We start from the raw sequence: 27,144 nt of genomic DNA on the forward strand, positions 1-27,144 counted from the left end.
TGTCTGTTTTCAGGAACATCTTCAGGCACCGATTTGCAGAAGATCCTGGGACACAGAGGAGCGGCTGAGAGCCTTCAGACCATTTCTTGTCTTCTCTAACCTTAGAAAATCGACTTTCATCTTCTGGATGACCAAGCCTTTCACCCTAAATTTTAAGCTTTACATTTTCTTCCTGACAACAAATTACACGCTCAATTTATTGTTACTTTAAGGGGCTGGAGAGCTGAACTCACTAGCTGACCAGCATGGCTAAGATTAGATTGGTTTTAACTGTTTGCCAGTTGGTGCTAGAATTGTTGATGAATTCACTAACTGAGTCTTCCGTACAGAGCAATGAATGTCCACAGCTTTGTGTATGTGAAATCAGGCCATGGTTTACACCGCAGTCAACGTACAGGGAAGCCACAACAGTTGACTGCAATGACCTTCGCCTAACAAAAATCCCCAGCAATCTTTCCAGTGACACTCAAGTCCTTCTGTTACAAAGCAACAATATCGCAAAGACCACAGACGAACTCCAACAGTTGTTTAATTTAACAGAATTAGATTTTTCACAAAATAACTTCACAAGTATCAAAGACGTGGGGCTCTCAAACCTTACTCAGCTAACGACCTTGCACCTGGAGGAGAACCAGATCACGGAGATGACTGACTACTGCTTGCAAGACCTTTGCAACCTTCAGGAGTTATATATAAATCATAATCAGATCAGCAGCATTTCCGCAAATGCATTCTCTGGCCTGAAGAATCTTTTAAGACTACATCTCAACTCCAACAAATTAAAGGTTATTGACAGCCGTTGGTTTGACTCTACTCCTAATTTAGAGATTCTGATGATCGGAGAAAATCCCGTGATTGGAATACTAGATATGAACTTCAAGCCACTCTCCAATTTAAGGAGTCTGGTTTTGGCAGGTATGTATCTCACAGACATCCCTGGCAATGCCTTGGTGGGCTTGGATAGTCTTGAAAGTCTTTCCTTCTACGACAACAAATTGGTAAAAGTCCCTCAGCTGGCGCTTGAGAAGGTTCCCAATCTAAAATTTCTGGATCTCAACAAAAACCCCATTCATAAAATTCAAGAAGGTGATTTTAAAAACATGCTCAGATTGAAAGAGCTTGGAATCAATAACATGGGAGAACTCGTTTCCGTCGATAGGTACGCGCTGGACAACCTGCCTGAACTCACCAAGCTTGAAGCCACCAACAACCCAAAGCTGTCTTACATACACCGTTTGGCATTTCGCAACGTTCCTGCCCTGGAGAGCCTGATGCTGAACAACAATGCCTTGAATGCCGTCTACCAAAAAACAGTGGAATCCCTCCCAAACCTGCGTGAGATCAGTATCCACAGTAACCCGCTCAGGTGCGACTGTGTCATTCACTGGATCAACTCAAACAAAACCAACATCCGTTTCATGGAGCCTCTCTCCATGTTCTGCGCCATGCCTCCCGAGTACAGAGGGCAGCAGGTGAAGGAGGTGCTGATCCAGGATTCAAACGAGCAATGTCTTCCAATGATCTCGCACGAGACCTTTCCAAATCACTTAAACTTGGACATCGGCATGACGGTGTTTTTAGATTGTCGGGCCATGGCAGAACCCGAGCCAGAAATTTACTGGGTCACTCCTCTGGGAAATAAAGTAACTGTTGAAAGTCTCTCCGACAAATACAAGCTGAGTAGCGAGGGTACCTTGGAAATCTCCAACATTCAGATCGAAGACTCGGGGAGGTACACTTGTGTGGCTCAAAACGTAGAAGGCGCTGACACGAGGGTCGCTACTATCCGGGTGAACGGGACGCTCTTGGATGGTACCCAGGTTCTGAAAATCTACGTCAAGCAAGCCGAATCGCATTCCATTTTAGTTTCTTGGAAGGTTAACTCCAATGTCATGACTTCCAATTTAAAATGGTCATCAGCTACTATGAAGATTGACAACCCTCACATTACATACACTGCTCGGGTCCCCGTTGATGTACACGAATATAACCTCACGCATTTACAACCATCTACAGATTATGAAGTGTGTCTAACCGTGTCAAACATCCATCAACAAACACAGAGGTCCTGCGTTAATGTTACAACAAAAAATGCAGCTTTTGCGCTAGATATTTCAGATCAAGAAACCAGCACTGCTCTTGCGGCAGTAATGGGATCAATGTTTGCCGTTATTAGTCTTGCCTCCATTTCTGTTTACATTGCAAAAAGATTTAAGAGAAAAAACTACCACCATTCCTTGAAAAAATATATGCAAAAGACCTCTTCAATCCCACTGAACGAGCTCTATCCTCCACTTATTAATCTCTGGGAAGGTGACAGTGAAAAGGACAAGGATGGTTCTGCGGAGACCAAGCCAACCCAAGTCGACACATCCAGAAGCTATTACATGTGGTAACTCAGAGGATATTTTGCTTCTGGTAGTAAGGAGCACAAAGACTTTTTTGCTTTATTCTGCAAAAACGAGAAGTTGAAGACTTTTGTATTTTTGACTTTGCTAGCTTGTGGCAGAGTGGTGAGGACAGGTGGATATTTCAGAATTTTTTAGTATAGCGTATCGCAATTGTTTGACACAAATGGCAGCTTCACCTAGCTCCCAGTTTCTTTTTTTTTTTTTTTTTTCTTCCTTCTTTTAGTTATTGTGCTAAACTTAACGCTGTTCTAACTACAGTGCTGAATACAATTAATGAGAGGCTGGGGTTACCCTGTGATGCAAAAGTAGCACAACCCCGTTCCTTTGAAGCCATCAGTAGAGTACAGTATCTTGCAAAGCTAACATACAGTTTTGAAACTGCATTGAACTAGTTTTGTAACACTGGTCTGAGGACTCAAACCGAGAAAAGGAGACCCTGAATGATGTTAGTTGACTGTACTGTAATGTTGTATCAACTGATTTGAATGTTTTTGACTTTGAACAATGAATTATATTTTCATTTTCTTTTTGTAGTTGTTGAAAAGGCTTAGATAAAGCTAACAGGCAATAGAAAACGTACATCCAGTTTTTTAGTGTAACAGACTAAATGTTAATTGTTCTCTTATTCTTTTTATTATATTTAGTAGACACTTTTGAAGAATACTAGACTTTTGTTGTGCTTAAGCCACCAACACATGGTGTTTAATGAAGGCGGAGCTATAATAAATTTAGTTTTGTTCTGATTTTTTATTTTAGAAGTCACAATAATGTATTGGTTTTAGATGTCACTAGTTTGACTGGTGATCATGTTTTGACATAAAATATATCCAAAACGTTATATAAAAATATTGTGGTTTTCTCTTGATGGAATTACACTTCAAAGTTGCAGGGATGTTTATTTGTTTTTTTTTTAAACACATTTTTTTAATAGCAGTATTTTCTGCACTGGATGCAAAATATTGAAAATAATTTAGAAATATATATATCAGTATGGCTTTTAGACTGTAACATGCAGAATCAAAACTGTTTGGCATAAGGCACACAGCAAAAAAAAATCATTGTGAAAAGAAGAAAAGTTTCCTTTTTGTATATTCTTCTGTTTGTATTTTGAGCTAAGACAGAAACGAAGCTGACATTTAGCTGTCATTATGATCAGTTAGAAAAACAAACAACTCACTGCTACCAAGCTGAAATAAAACAGTTGAATTCTGGCATACACATTAAAAAAAAAGAAAAAAAATGTGAACTGGATTAATGTTCTTTCAAAAGCAGAAATTAAGATAGATAAAACTATCAAAACAGTAAAAGTTTGGGTCCGATATAGAACTGTATTTGTTACAGGCTTAAAATTAAGCAGTACTCTCAGTATTTAAGTGAATTAGTACACTAAAAGTGGAAAACCTCCAAAAGCAGTGGTGTTTGTGTGCAAGCACAGGGTATAATATAAATGCATAATTTGCAGTTGAACCTACAGAAGCTTTGTACCTTGTCTGTTCTGAATCCACTCAAGTTCTCAGCAGGGACTGCACACGAGTCACAAGCAGGGTGGGTTTCTGGTGAAGCATTTGGTTATGGTTACACGAGATACTTAATCAGCAAGCACAGAATTTTCTACGCTTTATGACCACTTTATGTCAGTGTGCAACCTTTTCAATGTTTTTACATACCAAATAGGTTTGTGGTGAGTAAAAGTTAATTGTTAAAATAATGGATGTGCCTGGATCTTGGGGTTGAAGTTTTTTTAACTCACTAACTTACCGAAAAAATAAAGAAAAAAGAAAAAAAAAAAAAAGACAATTATAGAGCTCCCCCAAAAATTTCAAATAGACAGCTTCAAACTTCTTTCTCCTCTACAGCCAACTGTCTGAAAATGAGACAAGTTATCTGCATAGTTCACTAATACAGTGCTTTGGTGCAAAAACTCCAGTATGCGTCTCAGAGACATGCCTTGTTGATCTTGCATTTCAATGTAAAGCTCAGTGAAGGTATTAATTATGCATTTAAATCAAGTACTTCTGCTATACACAATATTTTATATGTTCATGAGATCTCAAATTTTTAATCACGATAGTTGTATGTTGGGATTAGGCAGGCGTCTTTTAGTCATGGAGGAGTAGCATGCTGAAAACATTTATTGTCACCTTCTCCTGTACTTAATTTTCATGTTAATGGAAATTCTCCTCTTGCCTTCTCCTCCAGAAAAGCTTCAGAGCAATAATTACCATCTTGTCTATATGCTATTCTCACCTTAAAACTGCCTCTATTATTCTAACGGTGATGATGAATTAAAACTGAGATCTCTTTTGCAGTGAAGGTTCACTCTACTTTTTCCAGAGAAAAGACACAGCGAGGACGAGGTTGACAGCAAAATTACGGCTCCCAACTTGCGTGACATCAGAAAGTTCTCTTAGAAAGTAATTACTGAACAGGTATCAGAAGCTGCAGAGCAAGCCCCTTTCTCCACCACCTGCCTGCAGCACTCGTGCAGCTATGCCATAAATACTCGGTACCAAGATCACGCCAACCTCTCGGCCCCCAGTCGAACCGGTGGAGGAGCCGTGGAGCAGGAGGAAGGAGCAACTCACCAATTTGATCAGCAACCACCCGACAGCAGCTGGGGGTAGAGGAAGCAGAGCAGCGTTTAATATGTTCCCTTCCACTGGGGGAATTACGTGCCTGTTGCTCCCTGCAGACCTATTTGGCAGAGTTATGTCATTTGTTATCATTAGAGTGATGCTGTTCAAGAACAGCAAGAGGAAACGGCTTCCTGACAGTCATACCCTTCTGGATGTGCTGGTCTGTAATGTTTCAGGGTAGCTGGGGCTCTGGCAGAGAGATGCAGGTTACCTGAGAACAGCTGAACAGCCAGAGCCCCCGAGCTAATGCTGCATTTTCTGCACATACAGCCACCAGTGATAAGTATTTTCAGCCTTGTAATCTGTCCCCTTGGAGCTCTGTACGGTTCTCCTGGAAACTTAAGATTCTGCTAATAAAAGAAAAAGTAAAATAGCGGGTAAGAGATTAATGACATGTGGCATACAATCTTAGCAAATAACCTTCAACCTTGTCCTAACAATTTTGTGCTTGCAGTTCATTGTAAGCAAAAATAAAAATACTCTGTTTGCCTAATTGCCTTCAAAATGTATTTGCATCCACCATTCGCTGCAGACAAAAACACCCCCAGTTTGCTCCAAAGCAGAGATTGAGCCTGGCTGCTTTAAAAACAGCATGGGAGGAAAAAAAAAAAAAAAAAAAAAAAAAAAGGAAAAAAAAACAACATTGTTATCTTTGATTTGGCTAAGAGTTTAGAAATGAGTAAGAGTAGATATTTCATACCCAACTAAACTTTTGCAGCGTTATTTCCACTTGATCGCCCCCAAATGAAATCTCTGTGTCCCCTGAAGAGTAAGTAGCTCAGTCAAGTGTGGTACTCGGTGCTCCAGCTACAAGCATTTTGCATTTCCTCACCTAAATCTGAGCCTCCTCTTGGACTGAGGGGATATTTTCACCCATGGGCCCAGGCTCCTACTGGAGATGGTCATGGATTACAGAGCAGATACACCTGATGCTTTTGGAAAGCTGTGCTCTGCCCTCCAACCCCACCTCCTCAATGCATACTGCTACTGAAAGGAGGTTACAAAGAGAAAAGGCCGACAGTTTGGACCACTGGTTTCACCGTAGGTAGATCTGAATAATCCTGGCTACACCCTGCAGTCCTCAGTTTCTTTGATAAACACTACAAAACGTGCCAGAATTGGAAAAAGGTCAGCATGCCTGAGATGCATTGACAAGTACATAAACTTGCCCCGTGACAGGCCAGGACACAAGTGATAAAAGGGGCCTCTGAGTTCTGCCGAGGAAACTAATTGGGCAACTCCCCTCACTTTGTGCTGGCAACCCTGAAAACAAGACTGAGGACAAGCCACCATGCAGAGAAATTCCCAAGATTGAGTGCGATAAGCAGCTGGGGGCTGCTGCTGCAGGGACACCCAGCAGGGAACGGGACATTTTGGGGGCAGATGGCCCCAATCATCTCACCATCCTGCAACCCAACGTGATGGACCTGAATCCTACCCAAGGGCTCCGACGGACACAAATTTCTGCCGCAGCGGGGATTTGCCTTCCACACTCACTGCCGGCAGCACAAGGGCTGCAGTCCCGGTGTCCACAGCCATGGAAACCCCAAGAGCAAAGGGCAAGGTGGATGTTGGATGTGCTGACATCAAACCTCTTTCTTCAGGAAAACCCGAGTGCCTGAGCTGGAGACATGGCACGCTGTTGGACACAGCCCTTGGTAAAACACTGCCACCGTGCCCCTGTAAAACAGAGCGCCGCTGCCAAAAGCTCCAGACAAGATCTCTGCGGTGTCAGACAGAAGTGAGCGTTTTGTGTTTCTCCCGAACTGCCATCCTCCTGATATTTTACTGCAGTTTCCAACTATTGGGATTTTTAATATTGGAGAGCTTTCAGCCCCGCACTCCCCAGTCCACCTGCTCTGCAGCCCACCTCTCCTCCTGCCCCAAACCCTCCCACAGCCTTGGTGATCTGCAGATCCCATGAGAGCTCACTAAAGGACCTGGAATTTGTATTTACCTTTGCAGCTACCCATTTTCCCTGCCAGCCTTTCTCCCTTCACGTACCTCTTACGCTGTTTTTCTTTCAGCTGTTTCCCTTTGGAGACCACAGCTGCTGCTGACTGTCAGCAAGCCTCAGATCAAGGCAACACCTCGGCGGTACCGTTCTGCCTCCCCTTTACTCTAACACACAGAGCTTCCTCTTCCTCTTAACAAAAAAAAGCTAAATGTCTTCCCGTGGCTCTGCTCCAAAGCTCTTCTCCTTCCTTGTGAGCACCCTGGGGAGCCTCTGTTATTTTTTCTGCTGGTATAGAGGTAACAAAAGACTCATTTTTCTCTCTAGTAAGGTAGGGGAGATTTACCATAAAATTTGCACCATTGTGTATTTATGTCATGTAGACCAAAGGAATGCTGAATCAGATCAGTAGGTTTTGAAACACAAAGAAACACACTGGAAAAGCTGGAATGGGTCATTACGCAGAATTCTCCAAAGCAGCAAAAGGAGCTACGAGCTTGATTCTCCTCAATGTCAGCGATGCCTTACTGCACGGGCAGGCGAAGCAGATCCTCACGGAGTGCTTCAGGAAGCATTCACTTACCTGAAATTCGGAACAGCTCTGAAACATTTTCAGTGCAATTCTGTAATATGGACATTTTTATTATTTTTTTTTTCTCTGTGAAAATCACTTGAAACCATAATTTTTCTTTTCTGTTCTCCCCATCCCCAGAACTGGATTTAAATCCTATCCTCCTCAGTGGAGTTACTGATTTTCAGTGATCCAGATAAGATCTGCATCTTTCCAAACTGCAGTGCCAGATTTCCGCGCACAACCACACAACTGGAGTAAAAATTCTTACAAGATTTTTATTTATTTATTTTTTTAACAATTGCTTTCCCACAGCAGCCTATTCAGCTGGGCACGAGAATTAAAACATCAGAAAAGACCAAGGTGGGGAACGATGGAGAACAATCCCTGGAGTATCACCTACATCCCGTTCTGAACGGGATTATTTAATGGGAGAAACCACGAGACCCTGCAGCACATTTAAGGACCACACAGACCCTAACACAGCAGGTCGTTGACAAACTCACCGCTCTAGACCAGGAACAAGTGCTCATAACTGATCTGTTATTTTGGTTTCAGGTATGAAATTGTCCTATTATACTTGAAATTCCATTTGAAGAGGTCTCTATAACAATAATAAAAAAATCCAATCCCGCATCCCATTCGCAATTACATGTTTGTTTTTCATTGCAAACCAGAGCACACCCAGGGAATACAGAAGATGTGCAGACAGCTGCTGCAGCCCGCAGTGAGCCTTCTCACCGAGACTGAGAAAAACAACTCCAGCCCCTGTGTTCGAGGCTTAAATAGTCACATTGCTCACACGGCGACAGAATCGAGGCTGCCACACCACACACCCCTCAAAGTCAGTGCATAGTGTAATAATAGATGATGGATGATACCCTTTTGTTACAACATAATCACTACGTAACCTATTTCTGCTAAAAGGCTCAGCAGTTTTTGTTGCAGTGACTGCCAGGGATCCGGGCTGCGCCCAGATGCCAAATGCTCTGGTAACTGCTAAAATCACTCAGTCATGGCACGCCGTGCCTCACAGGAGGTGAGAGGCCGTGCTCCTTCCAGAGCAAGGCAAATACGGGCAGCCTTGGTCGTCTTACCATCCAAACGGTAAAATTCCCCAATTTCCTCTGAATTCGACCACAGGCACACCGATGCATGCAGGCAGGGCACAGGGCCGGAGGCAGCCCCGCTCTCAGTGCAGGCCACGCGGCCTCTCTCAGCCCACGAGGCACCACGTCCAGCTCGGTGGCACCCCCTTTGCCCTCCCCAAAGCTGATGTGCCCGATGTACCTGCTGCACCACACGGCACTGCCCTCCCCTGCAGTTTGCACAGGACGAGCGCTGGCCCCGCAGGCCGGGCAGCTCCAGGTCCCTTCACTTTGCTTCCTCCTCCCTGCTCCGAGCTCTCCTCCGAGCTCTCCAGCGCCTCGTTTGCAGCAAAGCGTTCCTCAGGGGGTTTGCAGCTCCCTGGACAGTATTAAAGCATTTTGCGAAACCGGCTGGATTCAGCTCCAGAACATTACTGCAGGAAAAGGAGAACTGTTTAAGTAGATTAAAGCCAAGAGATCTGGGTGCCTAATTTCATTTCTCTGGGCCCTTGAGTTTTCAGAGTATTTTGTGCTCAGACAGAGCTCCCTTGGCTCCCGCACACAGCCGGTGAGGACATAATTCATATTTTCATAGATAAAGACCTGTTTTTTTCTGACTTGCCTCAAGTCCCGGAGCAGCTCTTGTCCGTGGGAGGCCAGGACTCGAGAGCAGCAGTGATCTGCCTGCAGCCACCCGGCCTCGTCCCACGCGCCCCACACACCGCTCGGTGCATCCAGCCTGGCCAAGCTCACTCCTGTCCTTTCTGAGCCTTTCTGGCTGTTCTCCTGTAACACTGCGAGTCCCAGGCCACCATGTCCTCCAGGCCAGGTCCAGGCTGCTCACCCAGCCCATCCTCTCCATCCCGAACTTCTCAGACCCCCTCACGCTCCCCTTCTCTGTCCTCCATCTGGTACGCTGGGCTCGCTCTTTTTTCAATGACCCGTGGCAAAGGGGTATTTCTGCTTGAAATGAGGGTGGGCTGGGAGCAATGCTGCTATCACCTGGTAGCCGAGGTAGCCAGAAGGATGTAGCTCCTACATCATAAATAATAAGCCAACAACCCCGAGATTATAAAGCTCACAAAACCTGTGGCCTGTTAAATGTTCCAAAAAGCGGAACAACGAGAGCTTCCTGGTTCCTAGGAAGACAACGTCTCCAGAAGGAATCGTCCCTAGAAAGATACTCCAGATAGTCCCTGTAGGTTTCTTAAGGCAAATGGTGAAAGCACAGCAGAATTAGGAGCTGCAAAACTCACAGCAGGAGCACCCCACAGCCCCACACCGTGCAGTCACCGCACTGTGTCTCTGCCCGCAGCTGCTGCTCCCTCTGTTCCCTCCCTTCCCCCTCAACCACTGAGTGGGGGAGCAGAAACATCAGAGGCAGCAACTTTTCGGGGCTGACCTGAACGTATCTCGGCAAACAATTAAATGAAGGTGCAGATGTTTAAGTGCACTGCTAAACAGCGCTTCCAATGATCATCCTCAATGGCAAGAGCTATTTAAGGCCATTTGCAAGTCTCTAAATGGCAGCTTAAAATTGGGTTTGTGGAAAATGATGTCGTTAGCAGTTATTGTACTGCTCCCCATCCTCCCGTAGCTCCAAGTTTTGCTGTCACACATCACACGGGAGCAATGTCACGAAGTGGTTTCTGCGCCTTCCAAGCTCCTTCACGTCAGGGCTGAAGCTGTCAGCGGGGCTGCGACCGCTCAAGGTCATCGACCACAAGGCCTTTTTCTAAACTAAGTCTCTCAGACAGGACTTGGAAAGTTATCTTCCAGCTTCAGTTGTATTCTTATAGGACTTCAACACCTAATTTTCTTTATAACAACCTGGGGATCCCATCTCAGAAGCTTTCAGTTATAGCACGCATTCCCCAGCCATTCGCTCTCCTTCATCTAATCCCATGGATTCAACCCACACGAGGGCTCAGATCCTCACGTTCCTCAATGCCAACAGTCCTTTTAATACAACTGCACTAAAAAGTCATACTCCAATTGAACAAATTCCATAAAATCACTCTAATTAGAAGTCTCAGACAAATGCTGTGTGAGGAAGCCTCCTGTATCGTTCTCTACTCCCCCATTACCCCATTTCCCACGTCTGATCAAAATCTGTCCTGACTCCTGGGCAGCGAGTGAGCCCTGCCTGTTATTCCCGTAGCAGACAGCACATAATTCTCCTGCAGAGTAAACTCGGCACTGGGAAGTGTCAGGCTAAAGACACAGCGATGTCCTTCCCCGCTCTGTTGTGGTATAAAGGGCTGGTGCCTTGTCTCTATTACAATCCCCAGCAAGACAAACACACCGGTTATCCCGGCATAAAGAACATAACCTTGTGTCAATAAAGGCAAAGAACCTTCCTCTCTTCTGACACACTGAAAGCAGAGCATCTGCTCAAAGCTCCTACCTGGTGCTGCGCTCACATTTATCCAGTAGGCAAACAGCGGCCTGATAGCGTAGGTCAAATGATCAGCAGAAAAAATACATGCTTTGAAGATTTTGCCTACAGTAAATCATCAAAAAGCTACTCAATGATTCAAACCACACGCAAAACAACACTAGCGTTTAGTAACAATTTGTTTTAATCAATATATATAGTGAAGTCTGCATAGAGACTGTCAACATTCAGTGGCAGAACTGGTATTAAAGGGTTAACGATATTTCAGATCTTGTCATCAAAAAGACCTAATATTTTCCAACACCTTGAAGCCCAACTGTTTCTTTACTTTCTTGTGCTGAACACACTTTTCCAGGACCCCACTGGAAGCAGGCAAGCTTCTCGTCCCTGCAGAACCCCCAGAGCACAGCCATTAACTGCTGCCAGTGCCAAGCAGACTCAGCCCCTGTTCTCCTGGAACCACCTCCATTCTTCTTCCAAAAAGAGACAGGCAAGACCTCCAAGGTCTCATTTCCTCAGAGGAGAGATCCTTCATTTTCCTATTCCTTAATCTTCTGTGTGGGGAAAAATTGTTTACACATAAAATCATTTATCTTAATATTTTTCAAATAGTTCTGCACAGTTGTTTTAACCTCTGCAGTGAATGAAAGCAAAAGCTGTCGGGAAATAAAAGGCCAAATAAATCCTCAACGATTCCTCCAGAAGATAAAGTCTGGAAAACCTCCAGCTCCTCAATCAAGTGCATACTCCAACTGATTCAGTCCAGCTACATAGCTCCAGAAAGATTTCTTATCGTTTTATTTAAGCAGCTAATTGATCGATGGGGAGCATGAGCATCTGTTAGGAACAATCCAAAGTTCTCCTGGTGCAGAGCCTCAGCATCTGGTACCGGTGACTACCCTTCCTTTTAGGAGCAGTTGAGTCTTCCAAGCACAAAACAAAATGAGGCGCAGTGTGGATGAAAAGGAAGAAGTCCAGTTGCTATTACAGGGCCAGGATGCCTCTTCTTATGAGCAATGGGTGGCAATTCCCAAATGGGTTAAATATAGGAAAAAGCCAGGAACACTTTGTGAGCTGGAGATGTATTTATGGGAAGATTCCCTGATCCAGAGGGAGGAAGGAAAGAGACCTTCAGACCTCACAACCTGACAAACACTAACATCATCTTGGAAATACCCGAGCATTTGGGAAAGGCTGCTGCAAAGTCCTACACGTGGGGTACAAGGAGCTTCATAGCCAAAAGCAGTCACGGAGGGAGGACTGCAGGTGACAGCAAACAGGAGAAAAAAACAAAAAGCCAACAGCACGACTTCTCAGGAGGATGTTAGATTTCAGCAACCCACAGCTATCCCTGCACACGCACCTTGATTTCCTCTGCAGTTTTGATCCCCCAAGCAAAAATACCTGAGCCAACCTGAACAGCTTTCTGTTAAAGAAAAGAAATCAAAACAAGCAACGGAGCAGAGAATGTGATTAGAAAGAAAGGCAAAGGAAAGGGAATGTATTTAGGTCGCAGACATCCCAGGGTGGTTGTGCTACCCATAGCTCAGGACTACGTGTGACAACATAAGGGAGCGATAGGCAGCGTTTGTTCTGGACATTACCAGCAACCTGAAGACCAGACTAATATCCAGTGATGGAAACAGGGCCAGGAGGGCTAGGACGTTCTTGCCTGTCTGCCTGCACAGCAGCAAGCATCAGCGTCAGCTCCTGTTTCCTCTATTAAGTATAAATAAGTGGAGCTAAGCAAGGATTTCAGATTATTTTGTTCAGCAATTGCGTCCTTTGCTAAGCAGCTTCAGTCGTGCATTTTTTTAATGGCCACTAAATCTCATTTGAACTTTCCTAAGTTTTGCAATGTTCAGCCCGTTATTAACACAAATTCACTGTGACAGACTCATGGTGAACGGGCTGCAGACTTCACGTGCAGCATGCCAACCACATCTGCTGCGAGTTAGACACCCACCAAAATGTGAAATCGTGCTGCCACCCGAGCAGCGACGGCCTCTACCCTCATCCAGCACCCCATCAGAATTAGCAGCAGTGCAATTAGCTCCTTACTCATACACCATTCGCGCTGTGACAGAGAACAATTTTGCTCAAATAAAGATTTCAGCGTTTGACTTGCGAGTTGTACATGTCATGGGCACACGGCCGGCTGACTGATGAGATTCCTTCTGCTTTAATTGCGATTCTGCCCTGGAAGATGGTGTTCCTCCATGCAAAATAGCAATAAATCACAGGCGTGCTGCTGTCGTGCGAGGCAGGAGCGCGTCCCCCAAAGAGCTCCCTCACCCTTCAGACAGGGCTGCAGATAACGCCGCAAACAAACAAGGGCAAAGCCAAACCAGAAACCAGCATCCAAGGCAAAGCCGAATTGTACCTTACAAAATATTTATGTAACAAAACGATCACAAAGATTAATAGGAATAATTTCTAACAATATCCTTTCTGTACATTTAAACATACAGATATGAAGGAGGAGGAGGAGCTAACAGAGACCCCAGGTAATGGGGGGTGGCTGCTTATTGTCCAAAGCCCCTCCTAATTCTCGGTATCTCTGCACATGCAATGATCAACATGTAAAACCCTACAATCCTAAGGGACAGCTCCCCACGGACCTATACATGTCTGTGTATCACACATTAAAAACTCAAAACAGTGCTGCTGTTTCTATACGAGCTCTCTGCATGATATTTTTATCGTATTTTCTACTGAGTAACACATAAAAATCATGAAAAGAGCTAAACTTTATATACTGAGCTGACATTTAAAAAAAAAGAGCCAGAATGCATAAATATCATTAAGCCGCAGTGCCCTAGGTACAAAATGACTTTTTATGAAAAAAATCCATTATAATTACACAGGAAAATAGGGAACAAAAATGAGCCTACCCTGGAACCAAGGCACGTAATAGACGGGATCTTGCCTAACTGAAAATCACAGCAGCAATTAGCAATTAACATCTCCTGGAGACAAATGATTGGTAAAGCCCCAAGCTGACGGGAGTTATAAAGTTTCATTATACCTCTTACAAGACATTTAACTACACCGTAAATTAGAAACGTTTTCATCCCTATAAAGGTACAAGTGAAAAAAAAAAAAAGTAAATATAAATAAAAAATGACTGTACAGAAGTTCCTGCTGGATGCCAGTGTCGGGAATGCTTACACGAGGGAATTAGAAGAGCTGCACAGCTCTGGAAACGAAGTTTAAGCTTGGTTTTAAATACACACACTGTACTTTTCAAGTGAGTGAGGAATGAAGCCAGTGCATTTTGACCGTGATGGATCTTCAAGTAAAATTTCCAAGACAGATTTGCAATTTGGTGGATTTCTTGCCTTTATAAGAGTCAGGACAATCACTCACTCACCTCGCAGCCAGGCAGCAGCGCTCTGGTGCCGAGCCCACAGCTGCAGCAGCAATTCAAGGGCCCCTAACGCCTGATGAGCCCGCAGCTCCTTCTGCAAAGCTGCCCACTGGTCCAGCCGCAATCTCGACAAATCAAGGAAACATCATCTCAGAGATACAGGAAAAAACACTCACTAGAGGCTACGTTAATGCCAGCAGACCAGTCTCTGTCTGCAACGGCCTTTGTCCACAGAGCTCCAAAGAAAAGGAAATAATTTCACCACCTGTGTGGGAGCAGAGCCACCCAGAGCTCCTGCTGCTGCAGCACATCGCACGCCCGGGCTGCTCGGTCCCACGCGGGCAGTGCCCCATCCATTGCCTGGAGCACGGGCTGCTTCTTACCTCGCCCGTACAACTGAGAAAAGAAAACCCATTCTGGTTTTGGGAACTAAAGATGTGAACGCTATGAGAAAGTGAATTAAAAAGATGCCAGATGGCCAATAACTGCTAACTCCCTAACTGCGAGCAGAAAGGAGGAGCCTCCTCTGAAGGTGATGCTGGCTGGCACAGCTGGGTGGGGTTCTGCTCCCCCCAGCAGCACAGGCAGGGACCGGCTGCCCCAAACCCTGGACATTTACCCCCAGAGCCCGTGGCTGTGTCCTGCAGTGCTGCCAGAACTGCCTTGGTACTTCAGCCCATTAATCATCCTGGGGCAGCCGAGGGGCAGGCCACAATGACCTAAAAACCCCCCAGATTATGAGTGCGCGCTATGGGAATTACTTCCCAAAACGGATAATAAAGGCTTCATAAATGAAATAAAATCTTATCCTCCTGCTACATCATGGGTTTAGTCCATGCATTACAAGCTACCGCTGAATGCTTTTTATTTTTATTTTGGTATTTTGCTCTTACAGTATAGGTGATTGCATCATAATGTAAAAGAATTACTCGAATTGCTGTTTTTCTGACATGGCACCACACAACCTGCAGAGCTGTTTTTGGAAACCGGTTGCAGCATGACCAAAAACACACCCTGAGCGCTGTTGTGATTGTGAACTTGCAGAACCAAGTTTTTTTGAACCAAGGGATGTTTTTCATCAGCCTCCAGAGCTATCCACGCTGTATCCATTGGATTAAAAAATAAAATAAAATACAACTAATGTCAGACATGCCAAAGCCCCAACCTGTTCATTCTTACGCTAATTTGGGGAATGTGTCAAGGTAAAACAACCCTGTGATCAAAGCAAAATGGTTCTGGCTTCTGAGAAATAGAAAGCACGCATCGGAAAAGCGACAAGGACACAATGAAGCGGAGCTGGGCCTGGAGCCACCAGTGTCCGTGATGTCCCAGGCACGGGACTGGAGTTTGGCATTTACTGGGCAAGTTCTCGTGCCTGCCACGCCTGGGTGGGCCCAGACACCGGTGACTGTCCCATGGGAGCACTCCCACACCTGGCTGCTTCCAGTCCTGCAGACGGGGTTGTTCCTGGGGGTGTCCTGCCCCAAACGGGTCACTCGATGCTCTACTCTCACACAGGGGCTTCATTACCTGGGGCTGCCCCCAGGCTTCAGGCAGAAAACACAGCCGGGAGTGTGCCAGCACGGAGGAGGAGGGAAGCTGGAGTGGAAATCAAATCGATGCTCGCTGTAAAAAACTCAGGGGGGCGGATTTACAGCCTTTATCTCGTTCTGGGAGCTAACGGTGCCATTCAGGTCAGGCAGGCTCATACCAGGTTATTATTACGGCTCCACAGAAGTTGAGATAAAAGCTTTAAGCTCTTCCATAAAGAAGGCAGGCACAATGCAGGGCACAAACAGCTGATGCCAGGCATTACAGTCCCAGGTCTCCCTCGGTGTAAGTGCAGTAACGTGCAGACAGAGCCTGTCGTGTGGTGGCCGAGGACAAACCCACAGCGAGGCACGTGTGGGGACGGGGACACGGCCCAGGCTGGGAACCCACGGGGCCTGCAAGACGTTCCTGCTCTGCTCACACCAGGGCCGAGCTACCTGCGAGGCTGTCAGCTCCACACAGCCAGACCCGAGGTCCTTTACAGCCAATTCACTGGGAAATTCGGCTCCGGAGCGAGCCTGCAGGGACAGCCAGCAGAGCACATCACACAGGAGCCACGGATGTTTTTTGGGCACTTAACACCAAAACCAAACCAGGCCAGAGAGCACTCTGTGTAGCAAGCAGCAGCAGGGGCTGTGCTGTATCTGTAAGAGAAACCCCGGGCTGCTGTTATGTAAGCTCCACGTCGCTGCTGGAAGGAGCTCCTGAACGGCAGCAGAGCTCAGCCGGGCTCCACACTTCAAGGAATAACAAAAAACACAGGCTGGAAGTCACAACCAACACTTGGGTGGTTACGGTGCCTGATCCATCGGGCAGGGAGGCACAAACAGCCCGGCACGAGCCCTGCTGGAAGCGCAGCCCTGGCCGGTGCCTGGCAGCCCAGCTGGACGAGGAGGGTCGCATCCGAAAACACTCTGCAGAGCACAGACAGAAGCGAACAGGAGGCAGGGAATGATGCTGCCTGTGTCAATGCGAAGAGGAGTGCAAAACGTCAGAGGTCTGCTGCAAGCGGTAAGTGCTGGACAAACCTCTCCCATCTTCTCCAGGGCTCCTGACAGTCCCAGCGGGTACTCGGCCGGGCAGGACGGCCGGAGGAGCTCCATTCCTCCCTCCTGTCCAGGAGAGGAGCTCCCGCAGGAGGGGGCTCTGCAGAAGCCAGTTGCTGCTGGAGATGCAGGCGACCACGGTTTGGGGGGCTTGGGGCTGGGTTTCGGGTTCTGTTTTGTTTTCCTCTGAAGGCAGAGAAAGAAAAACAGCAAGCGAAATGGGGTGCAATTTGCTGCTTTTTTACTTGGCTGCTCTTGGGACAATACAATAAAAGCCTGCTGCTCTCTGCAGTCAAGTTGACACATTTTCAATCTCCTCTGGATCAGTTTTGAGCATCTAAATGAAACTTTATCCTAAACGGGAAATAGCACTGGCTTAGCTCAAACACATTTTTATTTATTCTCAGGAGTGGGGGTTGGTACAGGAAAAATGTTTCCAGCACAACCCAGGCTGGTACGGTGGCATCCAGTAACCTGGGGCTGTAGGGAACTGTCTCCAGGCTGCAGGCAATTGCAATTACTGACTCACTTCAATTAAAAGACAGCGAACCTAGCAGTGCTCTGCCTCCTGCAGCCCCCAGGAGTGCCTGCACAAGGAATAGGTGGTGACAAGCGCCTGAACTTGCGTGGGACACTCTTTGTACGATCTTCCTTTTGAAGAAGTCACAGCAAAGTGACGCCTGCTTCTGCTTTGTTCTCGCAATCAGCGTCTGATGCACGCACTGCTACATTTGTTGAAATGTGGTTGACTCAAACAGACACCAAACAAAGCCAATTGCTTTCCCTTCAGGCATTAATTATCGGTGCATCTTGCCTGTTTTCCTGCACTCTTTGCATTCTCTGACGTTTCATCTCTTCCCTTGATTGGGAGCAACCAGCCTATAAATAGAATTTTTTTGGCAGTAATTGGAAATAAAAGTGACTATCTCAGACGGTAATCATTTGGAAAATTTAGCCTCAAACTGAGTAATTGTACTGGTTTGGGATGCCTGATACACTCCCTTGATGCCTCTAAAGGTTGTTCTCCGCTTAATGAGTCTTTGTTGCTTGAAGGGAAGAAAAAAAAAAAAAAAAAGCATTACGTGGTTTCCTAACCAAGAAGCAAAACTTTGCACAAAACGTTGCAGAGCCTGGAGGGCGCTGAGCAGGGCTGGGCCACGAGGCAGGGCCCGAGGAGGGCTGCTTGTAGGGAGCGCCCTGCGGAGCAGCCTGCAAAGCTGCCACCCTCAGAGGGGCTCGGCAGGGCATGAACAGTAAGAGAAGGGACCGTAACAATCAGCTGCAAGGTAAAGAAGGTGAAACGAGCGTCTGAGGAGACACAGCTAACCTCAGCAATGCAGCGTTTCAAAATGTTTATGTTGACCCTCTAGAAGCAGCCATAGTCACTAAATTCATCTCTTGCAGAATGCTGCAAGAACTAGAAGGGCCGTAAGTTAAATCTCCCAGAAGACGGGCCCTGGGCATGGTATCTGGACTAAGAACAACCCAGAAACCCACCTGGAGCATTTTACTGGATAGGTCCCAGGCACCTCAGACCTATTTAGCAAACTCCCACTGATCCGTGCATGCACAGTAGCCTCTCCCTTACTTTTTTTTTTCCCCCTCTTTCTTTTAAATACAGCAGCCTTACACGGCACAGTCTGCTTTCGAAGCCCATCTCCTCACAAATACGTAGCTATAAACTTCAAGGCTGAAGCCTGTAATAACAAACACATTTCTTTTGGAACAGGCTGAAAAACTCACCGCCAGAAGATGCTGGGATGATTACAGAGCTCCTGGAGGGTTTTCTTTGCTTATTTTTCTTTCCTCACCAGCAACATGCAGCAAAGAAAGAGGAAAGATGAAACGGGGAAAAAAAATTAGGCGCAGAAAGTGAACAGATATATGAGAAAAGCAGAAAAGGAATAGAAAAGGTTAAAGAACTAACTTGGACTCAATCAGCTTAAAGCGAGACCAGAGAGCATAATCTGGGCAATTTAGTAAAATATGGGGAAGAGAGGAGAGCACACAGGTCACATTTACTGACTGAGTCCTTCTGTGCTGCCCAAAAGCATTGGAAAGCTGCAAGCTCAGTTGAGACAGGAGGGAGCAGACACCTGTGAACAGGCAGGCAGACAGCAGCCAAACCTCAGTCAGGAGAGGCAGCATTTCCATTTCACAGTTTGCCTCCATAAAAAGCCACAGGGACAAGGGAGACCATCAGAACAGTTGTTTGCCAACACCTTCTAAAAGAAATCCTTCAATACCTAGGTAATTTAAAACGTTGCCTTCCATTCTCAAGGCCAGTTCAGGGCCCCAGGTTCCCAAAACCACTGGCAGGGTGCTGGCGAGTCGCTTGGATCCTTCTGCCTGAAGTAACGTCAGCTCTAATAAACACTCACCAGAAGCATGCTGGAAACCTTCTGCAAAGAAAACAAATTTCCACGGACAAGGAAAATCCCTTTCCAGACCAAGCAATCAAGCCGTGTTCATGCAAACTAATCGCTGATAGTCTATCTTTTGAAGTCCCACTGCATTTTGCATTTTGGGGCGTGCAGCATTGCTGCTTTGGCACTAAACAGGATTATCTCTCTCTTTCAAGCCCCATTTGAAGACAAAGTGGTGACTAATCCTGGAAAAACAGGGGTTTGTTAAATTGTTTTTTAAAAGGATAAATACAACAGCAAAATCTATCAGGACTTCAGTGTGTCACCTCCTCCTTCAGCTCCCATCTGTACGGGAGTTATTACAGGCATTGCTCTTTGGGAACAAAGGCCTTACAGCCATTGCTTTCTTAGGCCAGCGAAGCAATGATCCACGCAGGGAAAAAAAGTGCAAATCCCAGCATATGCTGGCCTCAATGTTTTCCAGACATTTTGAAGTCAGCACTGCAGAAACCATCGAGGCCGACCCCAGCAGAAGCCCCTCTGCAGCAGCCAAGGAACCCTTCTGAACCGGGCAGCTCTCAGCAGGCATTTCTTGGGGGTTTTGCAGGGTTTTGCACCAGTTTGTTCCTGAACCCTCTGCAACAAGCCACTGCCCAGCTCCCTGCACATGAAAACCACCAGGACACGGCCTCTGTATCAGACCTCAGCACCCTGGGAGAAGCCCCCGCAGCAGGGGATTTCGGGAGCCCGGCTGCACGGCCACCCCCTGCCCTCCCCATCTGCACAGGCACAGCCCGGTAGGATCCCAAGCACGAAGCGCCTGTGCAAGTTTGTGTCTCAGCAAGGAGCTCGAGGCTTTAATTAAGCTGCAACAAAAGGGAAATGTTTGCAGCTTTCGCCCGTTGTGCCAGGAAAACAAAGGGTTTGTGCTTGCTAACCTGTGGAAACAGCCGCAGCTCCCGGCAGCTTTCACAGACTGCAGTAAGGGAAAGGGAAAATAAAGTGGAAAAGCTCAGGCGCCTGAGATTTCACTCATATGTTTTGAAGAAACAGCCTAGCTGTATTTTTAGCAACACCTCTATGAAACCCCATACACAGACCCAAATTCGGATGATGATGATGTACGGCTTCACTTCTGTGTCAGCTTCCTGCCAGGTTTAACATCCAAATTCGTGATAAACTCTGACTACTCATCAGTTCTCCTGAAGCAGCCGAGCTGAGCGATGGCATTTCTCGCAGCCCTGCAGAATACATATTTTGCCCGGATCGCTGTACCAAATTGCATTGTTTTGAATAATTTCCCTGACACTCCTGTGCTAAAGAAAACGCCGTTAGTAAATTATAGAAGTTGCATGAAGAATAATAGCTCAGCAAAGCCCAGTGTGAGATAAATTAAACCTACAGCTTCACAAAATTCATTAAAAGCTACCTGTAATGCTATCCCCACGAACCATCACTCAGAGAGGCTGAGCAGGATCCCTGCCAGAAGTCAAGTCACCCTTATCTCAAGCACTTAACGCTACGGCTCGGAGTAAGACTCGGGCTTTGGAGAGATGCCAGCAACTCTGCTGGGACTACTGGTTTTGTGAGGCTGCTGGAATCCAAAATGAGCAGGAAAATCAAATCCCAACTTCTACAGAAAAGGAACATTTTGCTTTCCTTCTGCAGAAGGCACCTGCGTGCTGTCCCCCTGTCCCCAGAGGGCCCGTCAGGGTCCCATCCGCAGTTCATTTTTTGCCCCCCTCCCCAGGTAAGCGAGCAGCCCACCCTCCTCTCGTCCTCGCATTAAGGACACGGCTACACGAGCATTTTGTATGTTTGCACATTAGCAAGGGCTGTTGCTTTCTCTCTCCTTCAGCCTCCGAATTCTTTAATATTTCAGATCTTTGCACATTACTTTATACCTCAGAGACATGACCTCGCATCACGGTGCAATCATTTTACTAAATCTGTTGGCTTTCGTACCTCTGTTTTGCATATCCTTAGCGCTTTATTATTCCGCACAGGGTTCTACAGCCAAGAAATGTATGAATTAAATAACATCCACGACAGAGTTATGAAATGAAGGCATGTCATCCTCAGACGTTCATACTAGCAACACAAACAACAGGGAGGAAGAAGTCGAGGTGTTTATGTTGGAAATTTAGACCTCCTGGGCTCCAAAATCCAAGATGCTCTCTACCCTTAGCTTATGTTGGAGGGAGAGCTCTGGAAATAATCTGTCTGCTCTGCGAAACTGAAGCACTTTGGTCTTCGAGTGCCATTTGTTATGCTAAGCCCTGGAGAAATTGAAAGTTGGCTGAAAGAAGGTGGGTAAAACATACAAATGGATTCACTGCTGACATTGTCTCCGAAATTCTCGCTCAAATTCTCTATTTTACTGCAAACACAATTAGGAGCAGCCTAATAACTTACTGCTACTTTTCAACTGATCACTGAGGCTTTGGGTCTTTTTTAAAGCTCAGGAATAGGAGGCAAAAAGGCAGCGGTTGCAGAGGGATCCTGGCATACAAATAGGACAACAGTCAAAAAGGTTCCTGGAAGACCACTTCCTCGGTACTCGGTATCAAGCTCCTTTTTCCACCTGGAACATGTTGGTATTTCTCCTTTTCATAATGGAAAGGATGCTGCAGATGAGTGATAACAGTGGCAAGTTCTACTTAAAATGCGATTTTGTTATGGGGATGCGGCATCAAAGAAGTTGGATTTTTGTCTTCGTCCTGTTTTCTCTACACTTGTTTTGTGTATTTGAGCATTTACCTGGTCAGCAGAGGGACAGTTCCCAGCTGGGGGGCTGCAACCACTGCTGCTCGGCTCTGCCCCCAGAGCTTTTAGCTAACAGCAGGCGCAGAGGGGCAAACCATTCGCACTTGTTCTGGAGAGCTGCCAAGCTCCCAACAAACCCTGCACGTGCTCCTATGTCCACATCTCCGCTCCGCGTGCAGTTGGCCACTCTCTGTTAGATTTAAGTGGTGCAGAGCTCAAAGGAGTCTGAAAGCAAAGACGTGTACCAAGAATACAGCCTCGTGCACTTACGTAACACCAAGCAAAAACAAAAACCTGAAAGTTGAACAGAGAGGACCTGCTGCCTTCCTTTTATCTACAAACCCGTCCTTCACAGTGCCAGTAATGGACTGACAAAAAAAGCATGCACCATTTTGGCAACATAAACAAACCTTCACAAATATCAAGGATTTACACAGCCTGCCCATGAAGAACGGAGCGGGTTTTTGTGCAAGGAGAAACCCAGGGAGAGCCCCGGTGCACAAACACCCAACACAGAGGCACTCGGGTGTGCAGCTGCCCCGTACACCCCAGACGATGCACAAGCTGCCAGTCACCCACCAGGTATTGAGGGCACGGGCTCAGGTAATGCTCAGTTTAAGTCACCCGTTGTTCCAGGACACGGTTGTGGAGCTCAGCAGTTCGAGGGCAGCTGCTTCAAGGCTTACTGAATTTCACGAAGCCACACCAGGTTCCCTTCACACTGCAAACTTCTGATTGACGGTGGAGATGGTGGCGTGTAGATACCATCTGCCTCCTGCTCACAGAGAAAAGATTAATTGCAAGGCGTGCTGTGCTGTTCCTGCCCCACAAGCCCCTCCGACGAAGCTGCCAGGCTCTGGTTTCCTTACCCACGGAGCAGCAACCTTTTGTTTGTCCACTGGATTTGTGGCTTCACCAAACAGCAGATCGGAAATGTGCTGAAAGCACTAGAACCTCCCACAGGAAATTTTATTTCCAAGGCCAAACTGTTCTGTAAATAATTCCCTATTACAGACGGGAATCACAATAAAAAATAGCAAAGTCATCTTAAGCTTTTAGTTAGAATTTAAAGGAAAAAAAATCCACCCGACCTGACACAATCAATGCAAAAGTCACTCCCAATACCGAGCAAACACAGAACAAAAGAAAAAGGCAGATGAAAACGAGCAGCTGGTTGCTTGAGACCAGTGAACTGTGAAACTAAGCATTTAAATGTTTACAACTGTAATGGTTTTTCTCTGAAGTTCTTTCTCTGCACGGTCTACAACAAGCTGACTTGAGCTACAAGCAAATAAGCTACAGAAAAGCGTGAAAGTCAATCATCAGAACTAGGTACATAACACCCGGCAATACATACGGCAACTTCTCAGATTACCGGCCGTAATAAAGCCTGCAACGCTGGGAGCATCTGGCCATCATTAAAATGAAAGCCTAGGGAAGAGCCTGGGCAAACTTAATCCGACTCATTATGAGAGGAGAACACTGCACACACCTCGCTGCTTCACTCTGCTGTTTGCCTTCGACACGTTCTGTTTATGATTTTTTATCTTTTTACTTGAAAGAATCAGACGATGAATCTAACCCAGGAAAACAAACAGCCCTTTATCTCCAGCATCCCCGGAGATCAAACAGCTCTATGTCCTCGGGAGAATATCAGCAGCTAACGATTCCCTATTCCTAGGGTGCCAAGCAGCTTAATTACAAAAAGCACTGTTTTTACAGAAGTTGTTTGTTCAAGTTAATGGCGCACAGCATTACCAGGAGATCCTGTGCACCAGCCCTGTGGACAAGCCCTGTGCTGAATTCCCCGGTGTCCTCTCTCCCCACCACAGTGAAGCAAACAATTCCACTGGTAAAACGGCATCAAAATTCTGCTTTTGTGCTCTCTGTTGCTCCCCAACTCTCTCTGACCTTACACGAAACAGTCACTCATTTGCCATTCCTCTGCTGGGTTGAACAGCAACATTTCCATCCCTTAATAATCTGTAGAATAAACCCCTCGCTATACCTACTGCTACAGAAAATTAAGCAGGAAATAAAAGGCAGACGTACATCATGGCAGCTTTGGGACTCGCCCAGAAGCCCAGCTCCATTTTATCTATTCGGGTTGCTTCACTTGATGATGTAGAAATACATTTGACAGCGGCCACTTTCCACATATATAGGAAGTGAAATCCTGTGGCTTACAGGAATCATTTTAATGTAAAATGCAGCAGAATAAAGTTAATTGAAGGTCATCGGTGTTTTGTGTGCGCACTTGTGTTCGTGGGTTTTGTGTATGTGGGGTTTTTTTTGTTTGTTTGTTTAATAATTTGAAGTGCCTCCACTGTCTATCAGCATGAGGGAAAAAAGGTAATTTTGTTAAAGCGGATGGAATTACTATGAGATAAGCAGAGGTTAAATGTCAGGATAGACAGCAGAGGCTTAATCTTCCTCCACCACACAGCAGACCAGCGGAAGGTACTGGACGGGGGGCAAAGAAGAGCCCATTACAGTTACCAAGTTACCAAGAGCCCATATCAGTTACCATTAATACGAAGTGTAAAGGAAGCATGGAAGATAGTGAAATATAAAATAAGGGAATAATTTTTCTAAATAACATCCTAAATGAAACAGTTAATGAAGCTGAGAAATCCTGGTAGGTTATTCTATAGATCACTGAGAAAAAGAGTTCTAAAATGTATCTGCTTATTCAAGAAGAGTACAATAACATTTCGAAATAAATACAAGCGGAATCGAAGTTTCATTTCTTCACTTCCTTTTTTGACAATAAAAATGAGTTATGAAAAAAAAAAAAAAAAGAATAACCTCATCATCATTCTGGCTGCTTTATCTCAAAGAGTTTTGAGAGAGATTATCGTGTGCGTTTAACACTTTTCCTAATTTCAGCATTATCTGTACGAGCAGCTGGACATCCTATCGTTGTCACTCCCTAGGGGCACCTGCCATTGTGCAAGAGCAATAATTTGCCATCGCATATGATAAGCTGAACGCTTGGGGAAGGTGGCATTTCGAGCAAAAGCGGCACTGCACAGACTGCAGCTCGGTTCAGAGACAGATGATGGGATCTGAATGTCACTCAATGATACTGCTCAATTTCAGTAGTAACTAATAATTACTTAGTAAGTAAGTAAGAAAAGAGACTGAAGCAGTGATCACGGATGCCCAAACGAGTAGCACGTGCAGCAAAGATATCCCAGCAACTCAGTAAAGAGAAAGCGAGCGGACTACAGTGACATTTAAATCATTTATAACGTAAGAGGGAACAATGTCCTCCTTACAGAACGTCCACAATGTTTTAATGCAGATCTTTTCTAGTATCAAGTTTAATTATGAATGAATAAAAAACACAAGTGCGGATAGAATTTGTTGGGTATTCCAAAAATGAAGTTTTCAAGGAGGACAAACATTTCATATTCCACATTTCCACTGACTGAAGCAGCCAATGGAGTGTTTCACTCCATGCAAATACCTTTTGGGAACCAGCACAGCCCACCGGCTGCAGCCCACCATTGGCCTACATAAGGCATGCAAGCAGGCTACCAATCTGTAATTTTATATTCAATAAAAGCAATTTGCACATACGTCTATAAAAGATACATTTAATATGCAGACAAATTCCTGTGTCATCGTGTATTTTACAATCCTCTAAGAGGGAAGCTCTGACAGAACTCCCTATGCGAGGCACTGCTCGAAGCCCAGGACAGCGCCCAACCCGAACCATTTCGCACCAGCCTCAAAACCTTTTTTATCCGGTGTACCATATGCCTGCAGCTCGCTGTCTGCCACCTTCAGTTTTTAGTTTCTGCAGGAAGCAGCATGCCAAATAGCACGAAGCCTGTTGTTAAATCATGTCAGATTTCTCTCCCTGGACTAGACTGAAGCTGGACTACAAACGCACCTCAAAGAGCCTTTATTTCAAGGATTATTAAAGAAACCCTCCCGTCATGGAGTAAACACATTAAGTGTCATTACACGGACATTCTTCAAAGCAAAATGGGTCTAAATGCAGGCTAAACATTAGACTCTCAGTCTGACACTGCTTGTTGTGCTGCCAGAGGGCTGTGCACATCACTGAGTGGTGATGTGCACCACGAGGACCGAGCACAGCCTTGGGGTGGTTGCGTTGCCGGTTAGATTCAGGCCATGGATTTAGGAGCCAGGGGTTGTTTTGCAAGGCTTCACTATCTGGGAATTCCTCTTCTAATGTCGCAGTTGGGTCGGGCTGAAGTTGTCCGAACTGTGCAGGTCTCCTGAGAGGAGGCAGCAGCGGGGCTGGGAGTCGGCGCACAGCTCGTACAGGAGCCTGGCCAGGACCCATCGACGAGCGGCATTCCTTGCTGTAACATCTCCAAATACTACAGCCAGACAAAACCCAGCAAGGCCAGCAGAAATCTCTTGATTTCATCGCTGGAGCTGCTATCTATTTCGGTAGCAGGTTTCACCTCCAAAAATAGTCCTCGCAGCTCAGGCAGTTCGTTTTCTTCCCAAGTGGGTTGGCAGCTGACCAACCACCGCTGCTATTAAAAGCAAGCACTGGCAATGGCTGATCCGAGAGCTGCTTCATTTGACAGGGAAATGGTTTAAGCCCCATATTGCTTTGTGTTAGGCCTACCTGAAAGTCTGCAGCTTCACCTCCCTTGCCACCTGTGAAACTCAACAATGGGCTGGGTCCCCTCGGACAGCACCCGCAGCCCAGCGAGGGGCTCCGCAGCCTGATTCCTCCCCTGCACCCACGGGACCTCGGGGGGAAGCTCGAGCCCCTCCAAGCTGAGGTATTTGTGCCATAAATACAGACAGACCTTCAGCCTTCAGAGCTGTCTGGAATTTGTCATCCATGCGTAATTCACTCCGTTTTAACGAAAGCCTGGAATATGAATAATCTCCCTTCCATAGGCCCCGAAAATGAGAAGTATTCTCTCTTTAAATTATTCATCACGTTATTATTACTGAGAGTCAAAGGGCCCTTTAATGGAATAACATCTTA

At 45.9% G+C, this 27,144-nt stretch overlaps 1 protein-coding gene across 1 annotated transcript; it reads left to right on the forward strand.

Annotated features, from left to right (window-relative positions):
• Positions 1-245: 245 nt before the first annotated feature.
• LRRN1 (leucine rich repeat neuronal 1) lies at positions 246-2,396 on the forward strand (the record flags this gene model as incomplete). The annotated part of the gene is made up of 1 exon (XM_084292643.1): positions 246-2,396. The coding sequence occupies one exon, from the start codon at positions 246-248 to the stop codon at positions 2,394-2,396; it is 2,151 nt and encodes a 716-aa protein (XP_084148769.1).
• Between the last annotated feature and the right edge of the window lie 24,748 nt (positions 2,397-27,144).

The sequence above is a fragment of the Netta rufina genome (genome assembly GCF_964035555.1).
Source record: "Netta rufina genome assembly, chromosome: 10".
Classification (NCBI taxonomy): Eukaryota; Metazoa; Chordata; class Aves; order Anseriformes; family Anatidae; genus Netta; species Netta rufina.